At 36.9% G+C, this 19,295-nt stretch overlaps 1 protein-coding gene across 8 annotated transcripts in view; it reads left to right on the forward strand.

The window, feature by feature from the left end:
* LOC106662146 (protein alan shepard) overlaps positions 1 to 19,295 on the forward strand; it is a 189,673-nt gene that overhangs the window by 147,303 nt on the left and 23,075 nt on the right. For 6 of the 8 annotated variants that reach the window (XM_014385969.1, XM_014385972.1, XM_014385977.1 and 3 more), the window contains one exon: positions 11,618 to 11,647. The exons of the other annotated variants lie outside the window; for them this stretch is intronic. In XM_014385969.1, coding sequence (XP_014241455.1) covers positions 11,618 to 11,647 — 30 coding nt within the window. The remainder of the gene's footprint in view (positions 1 to 11,617; positions 11,648 to 19,295) is intronic. 8 annotated transcript variants of the gene reach the window in all.

Raw genomic sequence — 19,295 nt, forward strand, 5'->3', positions numbered from 1 at the left:
AAAAGACGTCGACTTTCGTTGCAATTTTCATGCCGGCGGATCGACGTGACGTCGCTTGTTTGAGAGACGCTTGTGATCCTCGTTGTTGAAAGCGAAACGGATCCGTTTTGGGTCGGGCGAACTTCAAATATTCACGACTCAGCGGCCGGATAGGGACTTAATATTATATTTGTGCATACGTGAAGGTAGAAAGAGGAAACGAGGCAAGGTTTACAGTCTCCCGAGCCTGAAATCATTGACAAGCTCTTTCCCCTTAAATCTAGACTTTACTTTTTATCGCATTATGTCTGTCGATAGATCTAAATATGCTGATGATATCCACCTTATTAACGAGTTTTTAAACGGTTGGTACATTGGACTAATGAGAAATCGATGACTCTAGCATAGCATATTAGGTCGAATCAATCTTTATTCCCCTCCAGAAATTAGCTTTTTACACCTTAACAATCTATTGGTGACACTTCTCGAACAATTATGTCGCATCATTTTCTTTAAGAACTTGTTTGTTGCTCTGAGTATACGCTAAATAAAGTCAAGCTTCGGTTTGAACAATTTCAGCCACGGGATTTGAACCTTAGCTAACAACGCATAGTTCGGTATTTCCGACCTTTTCGACGTACACTCGTTGTTTTGGTTTATCAGACTGTTTTCGGCTTTTCGCCAACATCAGCAGGAAACAGAAGGTCTGTTAACGGGTCTAGTCATTACTTCGCACAACTCTATCATAATTTAGCAAATATCAGGATAGACCTGTGTGTGTGTGTGTGTGCGTGCGCGTACGCTTGTGTGTGTGTGTGTGTGTGTGTGTGTGTGTGTGTGTGTGTGTGTGTGAGAGAGAGAGAGAGAGAGACAGAGAGAGAGAGAGAGAGAGAGACAGATAGACAGACAGACAGACAGAGAGACGGATAGACGGACAGACAGGCAAAGATAGAGAGAGATGGTTTGTACATACAACTGTGTTCATACGTGTTAGCTTGTTCCAAGTTGTTGTACAGCGAAAAGTTAAAAGATTTGGTTTACTCTTGCCGTTTTCAAAATACTTGCGAATCCGTCGCACAAGATGGAACATGTGCTATTACTGTGCCCAGGCATCTTGAAGAACTTGGTAAACATAAAAGCGTGAGTGCCTGATAAATAAACCACGTTACTATCCAACAATAAGTGCAAAATATGCTCTTATCTCTGTTGAGAAATAGAAATTAGCCTTTGATAACTGCGATGGAAATTGAGCATTATACGACAACCAGAGGGATGGACAGGGGTTGGCCAAAGACAAGAAATCTCAGCATATGCCCAAGCCCTAGCAGCTTACATCTCAAAACAAGTTATGATTGCAGTTGGAAAACGCTTTATTTTTGCTGGGGAACAGTCCCCGAATCAACCTTAATTTAACATTGATGCGTTTTTCCTAGGGGTGACGTAATTAAGGCATTTTCAGAGTTCTTTGGAGGTAACAGCTAAACTTACACCTACCCCTGTTTCATCTTTCACCATACTTGCCTCTGTTCCAAAGGTCTTTCTTAACTATGACAACCTGGGAGGGTCTGTCAAAGTTGAACTGTCCTCTCATTGTCTCAGGTTATAATGGAGTCCATGGAACGGATGGGCCATTTTATTCCTATTTGGAATTTTGTGATGCCTTCTCCTTAGAGATCATTTTGTTTCTTTGTATCTCAGGAGTTGTCACTTTCGAAAGCGAACCTTTTTACAGTGTTGAAGTGCCGCTTCCACAGTTGTTGTAGTACAAAAGTGTTTTGTTGAAACACGCGTCTTCATAAACTTTGAAGTTTGTTTTGTCTCTTTATGCCGTGTTTTTGGCCATCATGACTGATCGTTGTAGTGTATAACCAGTGTAAGCACGACTGTGCCTTACATCATGGGATACTAGGTACTTCGTTTATTTGGAGAAGGTGATGGTTTCATTAGTGTATCTTGTGAAAGGTATGGTAGATGTTTGCTTAAAGTTGATGATTAGATCCACTTTGCCACAAAATGTTTCTACCACGTGAAGGGCGTTTTGCATCTATCGTGGGCGCCGTGTGAATGAACCGATGCCTCGTTGCTAACTCGGTTTAAAACCTTTTTCCATTTTCTTCTTAACAGAAATTAGATTTTTTGCATTGTTGTGATGAAAATTGAGTATTGTACGATAGAGATATGGTCAGGGAGACTTAAGGAAGAAACGTCAGTGTATACCCATGTACGCCCAAAAAACAAGTGATGACTTCAGTTTGGTGAATTATGGCTTGCAAAATACTATTATTATTCTCTGCCGGTAAAACGTTGATAGTTTTGCATAAACATATAAAAACGACTTGCTTTGGTAAACAGAAAACAGCCGATGATCTTCATGACCCTCGCTCAACGACTTGCTTCAAGGCTGATTGTCGAAAACTTAATAAGTCTGGTTCTTACACAATCTCCATATTCACCGGATGTGGCCTAACCGACGTTCATTTTTTTCTAAATTGTATACAAAAACATACGAAAATTAGGTCGATCCCCCTTTACAGAAGAAGTCTTTATAACGATGACATCTTATTTCCAGAATATGGATGTAGAAGGGCTACGGTGGAAGTGCGTAGACAAAAATGCAGTTTATGATGATAGTTGAAGGTTGTTTTTTATAGTAGGCTATTAATTTTTATCAACTTTCACGGCTTATTTCAAGGATAAAACATTCGCAATGAGTGTTTTTTTAATTCGATCTTGCCCTGTTCACCCTATGCACATTAAGTTGTTTTTTTGTTTCATTTCTTTGAATAACGGTTGTTTATCACAATTTCACAACGTTTGTAAAATAATGTTGCTTCGAACAGGCGTCTCTCCGGTAAAGGAATTTCGTACGCATAAGAAAGTTTTTGAACTTGACTGTGTTCCTCATGATGTGGTGGGGAATCGAAAATGACGGTCACTGTCACCTGAAACGGGCCCCCACCAAAGCGGTATGCTGATGAGGTGAACGTCGTGGAAGAATAGATTATTAGGGGGGAAAAGCCCCAAGCTCATTCCAGAGGTTCAAACACTACGTTCTGTTCATTTCTAACTTATAAGGAAAAGCTGTTGTGCTGTCATCTGGATTGGACCATAAGCTTGATCAATTGTGACAAATGACAAATGAGAAAATCGTAAAAACGGTAACAAAAAACATTAAATTTCCGATTCAGCTGCCTAACATTTTTGCAACAAATTTGGCGGTTAAAAATAAGTTTTGTTTTTCTTTTAAAATGTGATTGGGTGTTTTATATACTGAAATATACATGACACCGAGTGTCTTATACAGTTTTGAACTACCATTCTTTAGCTGTCAGATCGAATCGAAGAAACAATTTGAAAATCAGTAATTATGAGATTATCTGTACTCAGCCATTGGACAACAGATCAAAACCGTAAGTAGGAAGAAAGTTTAAATATTGGATAATCCAGGGTGATTTATTGTGAGGTTTTCTTGGGTTCTGGGGTATGATAAACGTGTTGGTCCCTTCTGATCATCCCGGTCCGCTCAGTCTCGCTAGATTTATAGGCGCGTTTAGATTTATCGTCGTACAAAGCGGTGTGATTTTTCAAAAGTTTGGTACTTACTGTAACACGTTTACGTATGCATAAAATAACCTATAAAGATAGCTAAGTGCCAAAAACAATCGGAAACGACCATGAAATTTAAATTTATCACTCAAAAAAAAAAAAAATTGGTAGTAGCAATTCCAGTGTATGGGGAAAACATAAAAAAATATTTCCAAACAATTTCACAAGAATTATGCCTACTGCAGTTCTGTTCCGGATAGAAATAAACCGGTAAACAGAAAAAGTAGGCTAATGTGTGTATTTCTCAATATACCCTGGATAATTTGTCAAGTTTTTTATTTTTATATGCACTGGGTCTGTCGATAAAGATTGTATTTTGCTGAATTGAGTAAAATTGAAAGTCGATCAGCGGTACGGTTCATCCGGCTCGGCCTACGAATTTAAGTCGTGTAGAACTCCGGCGCGTTGCCGGTTTACATATCCCTCTGCGCCTGAGAGCCTGGAATTTGCGTTGAAATAGCTATTTTGTTGTAAAAATCAGTTTAACATTAACTTTTAAAGAAATATCCCGTATCAATAAGATCTTACAGCCCCTCTACACTATGGGTTATGACAGGCTAATGCATTAGTCACCATGCCACACTGGGCCAATAGTTGGTGCCAACCCTTGGCGCCCAAGATAAGGCCAGCGTGGCTTCACTGGTCTGTAACTTGCTTACTTTTATTGTGTCCTGATGGTCAAGAAAATCGCTGTTTTGTGTTTGGCTAGGGTGTATAATTGCTATTTACATGTTATTGACAGAAACCTGACTGGAAACAACGGCCGACCAATGTTGGCTCAGTGTGGGGGCACGACACCTATGTACTGCGCATTTTGTTCGCGATTGTTGGCCCCCTTTGATGTGTTTAGAGATCTCTCCCAAAGACATATTCCCTAACACCATTTCCAGCCTTTGCCAATATGGGCCCACTACAGGTCATCCCACCTATAGTTGGTCCATAGTGCAAAAGGGCCATTACGGGCGGGTGGAGTAACCAATACAATTGCAAGCAATAATTTTTGATCTTTTAGTACTCTGACTATATTATAAAATAAAAGTTATAATTTTTTCATTCCCGAACCTTCACAGTTGAGTTTTTCTAGTAACTACAATAAGACAATAATTGCGGAAAAGATCATATGGTCTGAAGGCTTTTAAAGCCGACATGTTCCAAGTTTTGATAAAGAACATAACACTCGGCGGGATTTTTAGATTTTTATCTCCGTATAGTTTTATTTTGAATAAAAAGTATGTGGATGTTTCGTTTTGTCTAAATTCTAATTGTAAAGCCATTTAAACCGACATTGGTTCTCGGCGGACGTTCGTGTTGAGGACCGACCTGGGCCAATAGGCGGGCTTTTGCACGGTCGCGGGAGGGTTTTCGTCCGGCCGCCGACACGGTCAAGGAAGGTCTCCCGGGGGTTCAACAAACTCCCGTCTCCCCGAAATACGGCTTCTTTCCGTAACCGAGGACGAAGCGTTCCCCCAAAAATCAAAGATTGTAAGATTCGCCTACTTTCTACCTCCTACTAATTAGGTGATACGCCTTTCTTGTCTTTGACCCTGAAACGTCCGAGTGTCAACCCCCGTAGGGCATATCATCAGAGGGGTTAAAGAACCCTCACCAAAACTGGCAAACACAGTTTCAGTTAAACACAAACCACGCTTGTCACTAGCATCTGAAACACAATATGGGTATATACAATGTATTTGTAGGTTATGCTATGAGGACGAAGCGTTCCTTCCAAAAAACATAAAAGGATAAGATTCGCTGCTCATAGATTACTAATTACCCTTGATTTAAGCCATGTAATAACAACCTTCAATTAAGTGGTTCATTTTTTCTCTTCATGCCTTGGCTTTAGCCGTGTTTCATCCGCGTATGGCATATGGTAGGACGAGTTAAAGAACCCTTACTGACAACTGGCAACTGAAAAGACACCTACACAACATGAGTATATTTAGTGACCACATTCATTAAGAAGAACAAACACCATGCTCAATGAGGACACCTAGGGTACCGAGAAGTCCCGTTAGAAAGAATAGTACTAGTGTCAGCCAATGACCTAATGCTTCTTAAAAGAAGGATAGAGTCAATTGAACTGAAATTAGGAAAAGCAAAATAAGCAAAAAAGCTACAACACTTAAATAAATACGCCCGCTTACTTCTGTCTTTGTCATCTTCATAATCAAGATGGGTGTGAATCATCCCTCTTCTACGATTCAATAATCTCCTGAGAACCACCTACTCTTTTAACTTCTCACACCCATAAATCTTTATGCAACGTTTTGCATTTAGAGAAAAACATAGGAACACCTTTCCTATCTGTCTATATTCGACCAGCTTTCTCGTGCGAAACATTCACGCTAATAAATACATTAATCACAATATACACAAAATAAACCCAAAACTATATTTCTTCAAAAAGTAAATGGAATAAAAAGAGGCAAAAACTCGCTTAAACACAATTCTCGTATAGAGTGGCATTCCTACACGTCCTCTTCACGGAGCGATATTTTTTCGCTTCTACCCAAGCGTCGTTACGTATATTCTTATCGTGAATTCCCTAAAAAATTCAATTTTATCGAACTGTTGCTAAATAGACAATAACTCGGCGCGGGGTTTATTGACCGGTGTGTGCCAACTACTTTTAATAGTAGGTTTTTGGCTTAATTACACACGTTAATTATTTCTAATGGAAGGGTTAAAAAAAATTATTAAAAAGAAAGAAACAAGCTAGGTTGAGAGATGAAAAATCAAAAATTGTGGTTAAAATCGTCATAAAATTTGATTTGGTATTCGGACCATTCTCATAAAATTCGGTTTTCGTTTATATTAACGAACCGTTGAAATATTGTATTGCGTATAGGATTTCGTTAAAAATGATAAATCCATCGAAGAGGACTGATGCAGGCTTTGAATTTCTTTAATTGCACGCAACTCTTTTTGCTTTACTACAGACTGGTTGTTGAGATATGAAGACAAGTATAATTTCGGACTAACTTGAAATTCTACAGAAGAAAAAAAAGTGAAATGTTCAAAATTAATAGAAACTAGTGTAATGGAGGTGCAAAACAGCTTTTTAAATTCCCAACGTGAACGGCGTAGGTTGAAATGGCAATACTCATCCGCTGGAAAGCTTCAGAGAGAAACTAGGCTTGTTACAGTAGTCACTGGAGGTCTTAACGATCCTGAGAAGGATGATTTTCTTAAATGAAAATACAATTATTAGTGTGTGAGAGTGTGGAATGTAGGCCTGCCGTTGTGCTTTTCCACGGCGATTTTAAAACCACCCTTGACCCGGATTTTAGTTGTTTTTTTATCGAGAAAGCCCCCTCTACGTTCGGAGGGAGCGGTTGAACAAGGTGAGTGACCGAACTCGAGTGGAATGTCGCCTCCTCCTTGGAAAGACTGCAGGTGCACTTCCGCCCCGGACGTCCTCGGCCCCGATCCACATATCCGCGAGGCGGGGATAGTCATTAATCTCTAAATCAATCCGGCCTGGAACGTTAATCGATTATAAGTGTACCTTGTCCAAAAAAATCCGAAATAGTTGAAAAATATGTCTTTCGACTACTCGAAGGAGTCCGCACAAAGCCCTTCTATATTTTAGAAGTTTAGTACGGTTTATAAAGTTTTAATTACTCCCTGTATTATTTTTAATAATAATAAGCTTTATTAGTGGGGGGGCGTCGGTGGCCGCAACGGTTTAGTCGTTGACACGGCGTTCATCACTGTAAGGTGAAGGTCCTGGGTTCGAATCCAGCGGCCCTGCATTCGAACCCGACATACTTACAAATGTGCTTTTTTTCAAAAACACCGGCACCTTGAGGGTTTATATGACCTCTGCTGTTGCGAACCCTCGTAAAAAAAGTAAAAAAATAAAAAAATAAATAAGCTTTATTTAGAAATAAAATGGTAAATATTGTATTAGAAAAGACAAACTGACATGACTAACCATCTGCGAGAAGGTAAGCACAAACCTTGTATTGAAAAACTCTTAATTTCAGTAGCGAATTGTAAAAACAAATATGAATAAAATAACATAACCACTTTTTTTACAAGAACAACTCAAAAGATTTGAGTTAATTTAGATCAGTCTATAGTGCTCACTTCAATAATTATTTGACAAAGTTGTTCAATGGAATTGGATTGTTGCTACGTTATTTATTAAATTTTGCCCACGAGGAGGTCAATTTCGCCTAAGATTTCATTTTTTCTTACAATACAGGACATTTATGAAACGTACTTTAATGTAAGTTGATGGATCCTATCATTGTGGTCCTCTTGTCCTCGATGTTCTACTCTGTCAGACATTCCTGTCTCTTCATATTCGATCGGTGATTTAAAAATTTGGTCGCTCGGATTTTAATTTTCCCATTTGTATTGGTTGTTAAGACTTAACAAGCGTGGGTTATCGTGTAAACAATTGACACCAAGGAGGGAAACGCACCTTGAGAAACGTCGAGGCATTTATTTTAATCTTCTCCCTTGGGTTTATCCTTGTTCTGGGAAGTAAAAGCAAGCCCTGGGACCCGGAGACGCCCTTGTTTAACTCATTTGATAAACAGACAAACAACCCCTTTCTCTAAATAGGAAAGCATGTGACAGGGCGTTAGATTGAGATAACGACGGGCACTTATGAAAACCCGAGGGGCGACGTCGGCTGCTTTTTCGGCCCCCTTTCGACCGATCCGTGCAATGAAAATATCAAAGTATAATAAAAAATACGTCAATATTTAACAGGGTAACTTTCGATTCGGGTCGCCGTCATAACTAAGAAAGTCCCAGTGCTCTAAAAGGTATAAGTTAAGATTTAGGCCAAATTCACTTGGCCCATACCTTCTGTTATTTTTCAAGTACTATGCTGTTAACCCAGTTCCTTTCTCGATCATAGTCCTAACTTGCTTTTTCCCTAATTTAGATACACAATAGCATCGTTGTTTTTCGTGAGAATTATACATAAGCCTCCAGCCATTAGTCAGGACGGCCAAAGTTTCTAGTCGCATGCCTCTGTCCTGGAGTGCAATCTGAACCAAGGTCTTATTCCTAACGTATGCCTGCAGTCTACCGGAACCTGTAGTTACTCCTTCCCAACGTTTTGGTCTTGCTAACTTCGCTAGTTTCAGCTTCTGCCTTCGATTTTGGTTGAGATAGTCAGGACTGAAACAGGCGAGAAAAAGGGCCACTTTTAACAGAACATAACTGCTAATATCGACTCGAAAATCATGTATTCAGATAACCATGGCCTTGTTAAACAAAAGGGGACCGTTATCTTGCCAACTGGCGCTACCCTAGTTCATCCTAGGCCTGACTAATAATAGATAGTCATTCCTATCTTCCGCCTTCCTTTTCCCCATCGTATCTCTCACATCCGCCTCAGGTCCAAGCCATCCAACCGTTTCAGTCTCGATCTTCATTTAAATCTCCCTCGCATTCATTACCTTCTTCTGTAGCCTGTATTCTCTGCACGAGGCTGAGTGGTAGTTGCTTTCGTTTTATGGTGGCCAATATAGGTCTCGTCCAACGAGCTATTGGAACTGTATGTTCTTGTTGATCGTCCGGTATCGGAGATCTTTGTGATGACCTTATCTCACCCAACTTTCATTTTGTGCTTCGCCACTGTGTTTGAAACACGAGGCAATGCTTGGAATCTAAGTAGGGATGAGCATCGATGGTAGGCGACCGATGTTCAACATCGATGTTACTGTGGCGATGTTTTTTGACCATCGATGGTGGGCTGTCGATGTTTTATAAAATGTTTCAGTTTTTTCAAATTTTCATTTTTGTGAATAGAAAATATTCTTCTGATATGCAAGTGTCTTATCAGAACCTTCAGTTGTTCAATTTGTTGCCTTAGTGGCACATCTGTTCCCTATGAACGATTATTTTCCAAAGATCGACAGATTATTTGGAAAACCAGAAATCGCTTAGAGTATAAATTGGCTTTAAATCTACGTTTTTTAATTGCGTTCCGGACAAGATGTGGTAGTGTTTCTTTGTAAAATTTGGATACATTAATTCTAATAAATTAAGAATATGGTTGATTTTAGTTAAGTACATGTTAAACCTTTACCTTTGTTTGAGCAAAGGACAGGAATTGGCTTGGGTGGTTTATTGGAATTTTCCAAAGTTCACTAGTTTTCGTGGTCCGCTTGACCAAATAATGTCTTTCAATTCATTAATCTGTATTTGCAGTATTGGTTGAGATAAAAAAAAAGTCAGTGTCACAAGCGGGATTCGAACCCTCGACCTTCGGCTAAATACGCCGCTGCTCTACCACTTGAGCTATCGTGACTTCGATCCACTCGGACACTAACTTCTCATCACCTTTTGAATTTTCCCTCTTTTTGCCATTTTTCAAATTTCGTGTAATCTATTTGATTCTCGGCGACAAATGAATTGGCAAAAAGGAGGGAAAATTCAAAAGGTGAGGTTGAGATGGAAAGTTAGTGTCCGAGTGGATCGAAGTCACGATAGCTCAAGTGGTAGAGCAGCGGCGTATTTAGCCGAAGGTCGTGGGTTCGAATCCCACTTGTGACACTGACTTGTTTATCTCAACCAATACTTCAAATACAAATTAATTAATTGAAAGTTTTCCAAAGTATCGAAGAAAAACAGCGAGGTATTTTGAATAAAATTCACAGGCACAAAATACTTTAACAATAGACGTCTTTTATTTAAAAGGGACCGAGATATCTATATGCAGATTTAAATGAAACCAAAGGCAAAAATAATTCCTAATAAATGTTATTAAAAAGATAAAATAATTTATTAATTAAGTTCCTAATAAAGGTTTGAAAATGGCGAAATTTGAAAAATTAGCTTATATTTCTAAAATGGCACATAAAAATAATGTATGCGTATGAAAATAATTTGTGTTTTGAGTAATGAACACTCAAAAAACCATCGATGTGTAGACCATGGTGGTCGTACCACCATCGATGGTGAGGTTCCGATGTTTAATCGATGGTGACCATCGATGGTTTTTTTATCGATGCTCATCCCTAAATCTAAGCACGTTATTCAGCGCAAAACGACTCGCCGATGCTCAGTTTTGATCTATGCATTTATGTCATTTTATTATGTAACAGAGATCATAGCTCTTGGCATCATTCAAGACTCTCCCTTACGTCTCACCGCAAGCTTATTTGACCGTTTTATTTTTAGTTGGTGGTATTGTCTTGCCGGAAAACCCTGTTCTGCCAAAAATTCAGCTAAGAAAAGTCTTAGAGGACTATTAACCCATTCAAAGAAAGCTCTTCTATTCGTAAATGAGCCTTCCTGTTAGCGCTGTAAATCAGTTTTTCTTTCCTTAATCTAGCATTAAGCCCAACCATCTGGTCCCTCCAGATTGAATTGTTTTTCATCCGAGAAAACGTCTGAAAGCCACTCGTCAGACCAAAACGTTTAAAAGCCTTTTGCGATGGGTTTTCTCTCGCAAGTCACGGAGTTGAAGCATTTTAACGCATTACAACTTCTTGCATGAAGTTCTGGTTGCACAGACTTGCTCAAAATCTATACCTTTTGAATCCTCCTTATCGATGTAATTGTATAAACAGGTGAAATAACGCTTTGTTTTAATATGGAAAATGGAAGGAATTTATCTTTTTGTATGTGTACTCCGTTAAAAATAACCGAATCCGAATCGAACCGGAACGGTTTTCTCATTCTCTTTCTCTAGAATGAATCACATTCCTTATAACAAAACGTTCCAAGCGTTCCGAAGTATTATCGCGTCTCACATTCCAAACTGAGCCCAATCGCCACACCTTTTTTGAAAAAGAAAAAAAAAGATATCCCTAGTGACGCAGTGCGGCAATGATGATGTCGACGAAAATTTGGTGTATGGTAGAGTCGAATACTCGGATAAGCCGAAAAAAAGCTAAAAAATGGATAGTTAAGATAGGAATAGGATATTTTTTATTAAACTTATAATTTATTTACATACTGTGTATACATGTTATAATTGAAATTTCGTTTTGATTTTTCCAGCTTATATTTGATTCGTGTGCCTTTGTACTTATCTTCATTTTTTCTATTGTTTCAGGTAAATTCCTTGAAGGATGCTAACGGAAAGGTTCGATATTTAAAGTACTTAAATTTATTATTGTATTGTACTACACGCTGATAGAAACAAAAAGTGACAATTTGCTTATCACATCCTTCTCTGTAGGGGCTATTAATAGACGTCATTATTGACAGCGTTTACACACAAGGGCACGAGTGTAATCAATTTTTTAAAATATGTTTTTTCTCAATCCTTCCATTATCAAATTGGGGCTTTTTGACCAATTCAAAGTTGACGAACTGCTCTCGGCGTTACAATACTCAGTTTATTTTGGAGATGATTTGACTGACAAAAATGCATTTGGTATTGTTATATTTCCTTATAAATTTACATTTTGTTATTTATTATTAATTTAAATAGTTTAGTGCAAAAATTGATCAAATAAATCTTTTTTTAATTCATATTATTATATACCATGAATACTAAAGAATTAACAAGTTTGAAGATTGCTCACTCCAGCAAGACGTTTTATTTTTTCACCATGAGATAAATTTCACGGTTTCTGCCTGTTTTTTTAAATATTTTCTTATTTTAAAAAAGTCTATCATTGCATCATTGCTAATTGAATTGTGACATCATTGTACTGTCACAAGATATTGGACGTTAGGTAACTACCGATTGGTTATATATTGGGCTTTCGAATAGTTAATCATATTTGGTCTTAAGTCAGTTAATTGTTTTGTAATGTCTTTGCACTGCCACATGCTTATTGGCCTTTTTTTTTCTTTTTTTTTTTGCCTTATGATCTTGCATATTAGCCATGGTACGAATTCTTGTGTGTTCAAATTGGGGGTTATCGGGAAAAAAGGACCAGAGGCGACGGTGGGAATCGAACCCACGACCGCGGCGTGAGAGTCTCTCATGCTAACCACTGGCCTTTTGATTGTTCACTTGTGATATCTTTGTGCAGTTAGAAGAAATTGGTATTCAGGTAAATAATTGTCTTATATTTTAGTAATGTCCTATATTATAATTGGCCTTTTTTAGGTATATTGGCCTTCCAGTAGTTTATTGAATTGTGATTTCATTTTACTATCACAAGATACTGGGACTAATTGACTAGTGATATCTTTGCACTGTTAAAGATGTTAGTTCTGGGTCTTTCAGGCAGTTAATTGACTCGTTTTATCTTTGTTCTATTAAAAGAAATTTGTGTTCAGGTAAATAATTGACTTGTTATATTTTAATAATGTCACGTGATATTGGCCTTCCAATAGTTTATTGAATTGTTATTTAATTTTACTATCACAAGATACTGGAACTAATTGACTCGTGATATCGTTGAACTGTTAAAGATGGTGGATCTTGCTCATTCAGGCAGTTAATTGACTTGTGATATCTTTACATTAGTAGAAGAAATTTATATTCAGGCAAATAATTGACGTGTTATATTTTTGAAATGCCACGTGATATTGGCCGTCTAGTAGTTCAGTGAATTGTGATCTCATTTTACTATTACAAAATACTCGCACATATTTACTCCTGACATATTTGTCCTATTAAAGATCTTGGTCTTTCAGGTAGTTAATTGACTTGTGATATCTTTACATTAGTAGAAGAAATTTGTATTCAGGTAAATAATTGACTTGTTATATTTTTGAAATGCCATGTGATATTGGCCGTCTGGTAGTTCATTGAATTATTATTGCATTTTACTATCACAAAATAGTGGTACATATTTACTCCTGACATATTTGTCCTGTTAAAGATCTTTGTTCTTCAGGCAGTTAATTGACTTGTAATATCTTTGTACTATTAGAACAAATTTGTGTTCAGGCAAATAATTGACGTGTTATATTTTTGGAATGCAACGTGATATTGGCCATCAAGTAGTTCATTGAATTGTGATTTCATTTTACTATAAGAAAATACTGGCACAGTTACTCCTGACATATTTGTCATATTAAAGACCTTGGTCTTTCAGGTAGTTAATTGACTTGTGATATCTTTATATTATTAGAAGAAATTTGTATTCAGGTAAATAATTGACTTGTTATATTTTAGTAATGTCACACGATATTAGCCTTCCAATAGTTTATTTTACTATCACAAGATACTGGAACTAATTGACTCGTGATATCTTTGAACTGTTAAAGATGGTGGATCTTGGTCTTTCAGGCATTTAATTGACTTTAATGTCTTTGTACTATTAGAACAAATTTGTGTTCAGGTAAATAATTGACTTGTTATATTTTAGTAATGTCACGTGATATTGGCCTTCCAATAGTTTATTTTACTATCACAAGATACTGGAACTAATTGACTCGTGATATCTTTGAACTGTTAAAGATGGTGGATCTTGGTCTTTCAGGCAGTTAATTGACTTTAATGTCTTTGTACTATTAGAACAAATTCGTGTTCAGGTATATAATTGACCTGTTTTATATTTAGAATGTCACGTGATATTATCCTACCAGTAGATCATTGTGGCATTGTGGATTTCATTTTACTATCACATGTACTGACACATATATACTCCTGACATATTTGCACTGTTAAAGATCTTTGTCTTTCAGTTAGTTAATTGAATTGTGATATCTTTGTTCTATTAGAAGAAATTTGTATTCAGGTAAATAATTGACTTGTTTTAGTAATGTCACGTGTTATTGGCCGTCTAGTAGATCATTGGCTTGTCATTTCATTTTACTATCACAAGATATTGGCACATATTTAATCCTGACACCTTTGCACAGTTAGATATGTCGGATCTTGGTCTTTAAGGAATTAATCATATTGTTCTTAAGGCAGTTATTTGACTTACGTCATTTTGTATTGTTAGAAGAAATTTGTTTTCAGGTATATATCGTGATATCACTGTCACGTGCTATTGGCCTTCGAGTCGTTAATTGACTTATGATACCTTTGTAGTATCACAAGACACTGGAACTCATCGACTTGTGACATCTTTTTGCTCGTAAAGATATTATATCTTGTACTTTTAGATTGGTAATCATAATGGTCTTAAGGATAGGGGGCGTCGTTGGCCACAACGGTTTAGACGTTGACACGGCGCTCATCACTATAAGTTAAAGGTCCCGGGTTCGAATCCAGCGGTCCTGCATTAGTACCCGACATACTTACAAATGGGCTTTTTTTTTCAAAAACACCGGCACTCTGAGGGTTTATATGACTTCTGCTGTTGCAAACCCTCGTAAAAAAAAGTCTTAAGGTAGTTAATTGACTTGTATCTTGGTAATTAATCTTGGTATTGTTATAAGAAATTGGTGTTCAAGTAAATAATAATTATTTCTTATAAAAGTACCAAGATCAATTATTGACTCATTATTTCTGCCAGAACTTATTGGTCCCCGAGTAGGTTGACCTATGAGATCTTTGTACTATCACAAGTTATTGGCTTTCAGGCAACCCCTGATTGATGATATCTCTGTGTTGTTACAAGATATTTAGGCATACATTGGTTAATTGACTTGTGATATCTTTGCACAGTCACTAGTTAATCTCTTCGGTAGTTAATTGACTCGTGATATTTTTGCATTGTTAAATTCATAGATATTGGACTTTCGGGTATCGATTTCAATCATACTAGGTAATAAGGCTTAAGGTACATATCTGGTCTTAAGATAGTTGATTGATTTTTGATATCTATGATCTCTTACAAGACGTTAGTTTATAGGTAAATAATTTACTTGTGCTATTTTTGTATTTTTACTAGATACTGGCTTTTAGGTAACTAATTGACTTGGGATATCTGTTGTATATTGGTTTGTATGTTGGTGCAACACTGTTAGGCTGGTTATTGGTAGAAACCATTTTATGAAATCGTTCTGTTGATTCATAAATTTAGTGTATTATAGTTTGTATAATTCTGATGATGATAAACAGCTTACGTTCTTTTTTGTACCTGTTGCTATAAAAAAAAAACTAATCTCTCGTTTTGTAGTAATAATTACACAATACTATATCACTTAGTATAATACTTTATTTGGCAATTACATAATTTAATGAATTATCATCAGTTTGTTCTGGACTGTTAATCTATCGTGATAGCCCATTCTACCCGTTTGTCCTTGGTGGGACGTGCTTCGCTTCACGCCATACATTTCTGAGAAAGGGCCTATGTTTAAAAAAGCTCAAAATAAGAGCAATTTTGGCTAACAACATAAATATTTTTTCTCATTACATCATGAATCCCTTGTGAAAATAGAGGTTGAGACACGTCTTATCGTTGCTTCTATGTGCCATGGGCTCTGGTAGGATAAATCGTGGAAATCTCCTAAGTGTATCTATGCGTATTTATCCAGAAAAAAATGCGACTGGAGTTTGAATACAGAATTGCTTATAATTTAAACGTATTCGTTGTTTTCATACAGCAGAATAGAAAATTTGGTAAGCAGACCAAAATGATCGGATACGAGGTCAACTACAAAACTGATAGTGTTGATGGCATGTTATTATTATTATTATTAGTTTCAAACAGCATCCCATAACAAAACAGACTAGAATTGGTGAAATAACCTTTAAACTGCTGATGACGGGTTTTCTTTAAGGAACTCATTTATTGAAGCTAGCGCCTTTCTTCTCCGTACAGTGTTTCGCCTACTTGCATAAACTTCGACTGAAAAATAAAAAAATAAAAGAAAAACTGGCAATTTTAAAACCAGGCCTGCCCACAGTTGTGGACGTCAACAGAAATCCGTGATCGATTTATCGGAGGGGCTCACGCCCTCTCATTTTTATCAGCGTTCGCCCAGATGCTTCATAAGCTGTTGCGGCTCCTTTTTCCCCTGAATGGTTTTTGGGTTCGACCTTTTAAAATAGTTCGATTCCCTTATATTTTTTTCATCTGGAGGCTCTTTTTTTCTAATATTTTGTCGCAAGGAAGTGAAACCGCAGCAGAAAACAATTTCTGAACCTTACGGTGGTCAATGAAAATTTAAGAGGTTTGAATTTACCGTCTCAAGTTTTGAATTTATTAGAATAGAATTAAAAATCACTCGCACAAAAAAAAGCCAAACTTGTCTAAAAAAATAAAAACGAAATTTCATTTCAAACAATCCAACTAGTCATGTCAAGGTTATTCTATGATAATCTTGTGATTTATTGACATAATTTGAACTTAATCATGGTAAATTTTGGTAAATTTTAAAACTGGTAGCTTAAAAGTAGTTAACTGTAAAGTTTAAAGTTTTAAGTAATCAAATGTATAAGATTCCAATAGAGAAAAATCCAAACCTTAGATCATTAAATGTAGTTTATTTTACATTATCTATTAAAAAAGTAAAGTTTTAAGTTAAGTGCATAAGTTGGCAAATTTTACATCCTCGATGGCGTGGTTAAAGAATACTTACTTTTTCTCCAGTGGACCCGAGTAAATCCAGATTCTTAAAACTTGTGGCAATTTATGCTAGCTCTATGGCAAGCTATAAAGTTTTAAGTAATAAGTTTTAGTTTCACATGACATGGAGCTTAAAAATAAAACGGCTTAAACGAGGATCATTGGGCCTGTATCTGCAAATTTCTCTAATAATGTTTTTAAGAAGACTATTTTTTAGAAAATTTACAGAAATATCGCATATGTACTCATTTTATCAAAAATGGTAGCAGCAAAGATTTTTTTTCGTCAGAAATTTCACTCTGGGCCGTAAATTCGGAAAAGATGTTATACGGTCGTCGACGGGGGTGTAAATAAACGAATTTCCGACTGAGAAGGCTTTCGTTTCTTTACTGATTGACGCCCCTTTAAAGGAAGAAAAGGGGTAGACAGTTCCCTTCCTATATGCCGTTCTGTTGATAAAATTCCGCCGACCCACGCACTGATAAGTGCATTGCCATAGAAAAAAATTCTCCAGTCTTCGATCGGCCTCGGACCCGGCATCACTCCTCGTTCTAGGTTGGTACGTCTTCCTTATCTCCCCCACGCCCCTTTCTGAGTCCTGGTTGCACTCATCGCCTCGCCCTTCGCCCTTTTTTAACTTCATTGAACTCCAATTTCTACCCTCTGTTTTAATATCCAATTTAAAATCTGTAAATAAGGTTAAATTCGACATTTGTTAATCAAAAAATTAGTTTTTTTACTGCTTTTCCAACTTAAGACCTAATCATTAATCATAATTTAATTCCTAATTTAACGTATTTTCCATTAAATACGTGTGATAGCTTAAAAGCAAATTCTTGTGACGTCTACAGATTAAACAAGCCAGTAAACAACGCTTTATGTTTGATGATCTTGTTTAGCATCCAGAGGTCACTGGGTCAGGGTTTCTCTGCTGATGGTAGTAGCGAAATACCACTTTTCTCAGCACCATTTTAAACTTTTGAGCATCATTATCAAGCCTGGTACAGCTATGTAAATACCCGAACAGTATTGGACATTACTTGGAAGCCAGAGGTCAGTGGTTCTCTAGCGTTTGTAGTAGCAAAATACCGCTTTTCTCAGCATTGTTTTAAACTTTTGAACATCATTATTAAGTCTAGTACAGGTTGTAAATACCCGAACAGTATTGGACATTGCTTGGAAGCCCAGAGGTCATTGGTTCTCTAGAGTTTGTAGTAGCAAACTACCGTTTTCTCGACACCATTTTAAACTTTTGAACATCAGCCAGAGCATTATTGGACATTGCTTGGAAGCCCAGAGGTCATTGGTTCTCTAGTGTTTGTAGTAGCAAACTACCGCTTTTCTCAGCATTATTTTAAACTTTTGAACATCATTATTAAGTCTAGTACAGGTTGTAAATACCCGAACTGTATTGGACATTGCTTGTAAGCCCAGAGGTCAGTGGTTCTCTAGTGTTTGTAGTAGCAAACTACCATTTTCTCAGCACCATTTTAAACTTTTGAACATCAACCAGAACATTATTGGACATTGCTTGGAAGCCCAGAGGTCATTGGTTCTCTAGTGTTTGTAGTAGCAAACTACATTTTCTCAGCTCAATTTTAAATTTTTGAACATCATTACCAAGCCTAGTACAGGTGGTAAATACCAGAACATTATTGGACATTGCTTCGAAGCCCAGTCATTGGTTCTCTAGTGTTTGTAGCAGCAAATTACCATTTTCTCGGCACCATTTTAAATTTTTGAACATCATTATCAAGCCTAGTACAGGTTGTAAATACCCGAACAGTTTTGGAGCTTGGAAGCCCAGAGGTCAGTGGTCCTCTAGTGTTAGTTGTAGGGAAGTACCACTTTTCTCAGCATCATTTTTATGTGTTTCTACTATAATTTTTTTGATGACAATCCCAACTGAACAGTATTGAAATTTGTTGTTTGTTCCTTGTCCACTTTTGCAATAGTTTTTGTTGTCAATTTATTTCAAATAACAGCCAAAGAAAGAAATAAAATGAGAAGGTCATGGATCGGAAATGTAGTAATGGAAGGCACTAATTGTGGCATATAGGTTGTAGAATTTTATTAGTAATTAGCCAAGTGATTTTGAAGCTCTGGTGCTTATGCTTGGAGGTAAAATACTAAATTAATACAATTATTGTGTTTTCAAGATTTATACTTGTGTTATTATTAGGTCCTGATGCACCACATTATTTTGTTATATTTTCCCAAACCATTCATCTTTTAATATTTATTTTTACCATCACTCCTTTTGTAATGTAGTTAAAGTTGCATTATGTGGCGCTAAGCTTTAGCCTAAGTTACAAAAACGCCTGCTTATGTTTCCCTTCGATCTCCCTGCCCAATCATATT

This window comes from Cimex lectularius, unplaced genomic scaffold (assembly GCF_000648675.2).
Source record: "Cimex lectularius strain Harlan isolate CLEC.00 unplaced genomic scaffold, Clec_2.1 scaffold3, whole genome shotgun sequence".
NCBI classification, from domain to species: Eukaryota; Metazoa; Arthropoda; class Insecta; order Hemiptera; family Cimicidae; genus Cimex; species Cimex lectularius.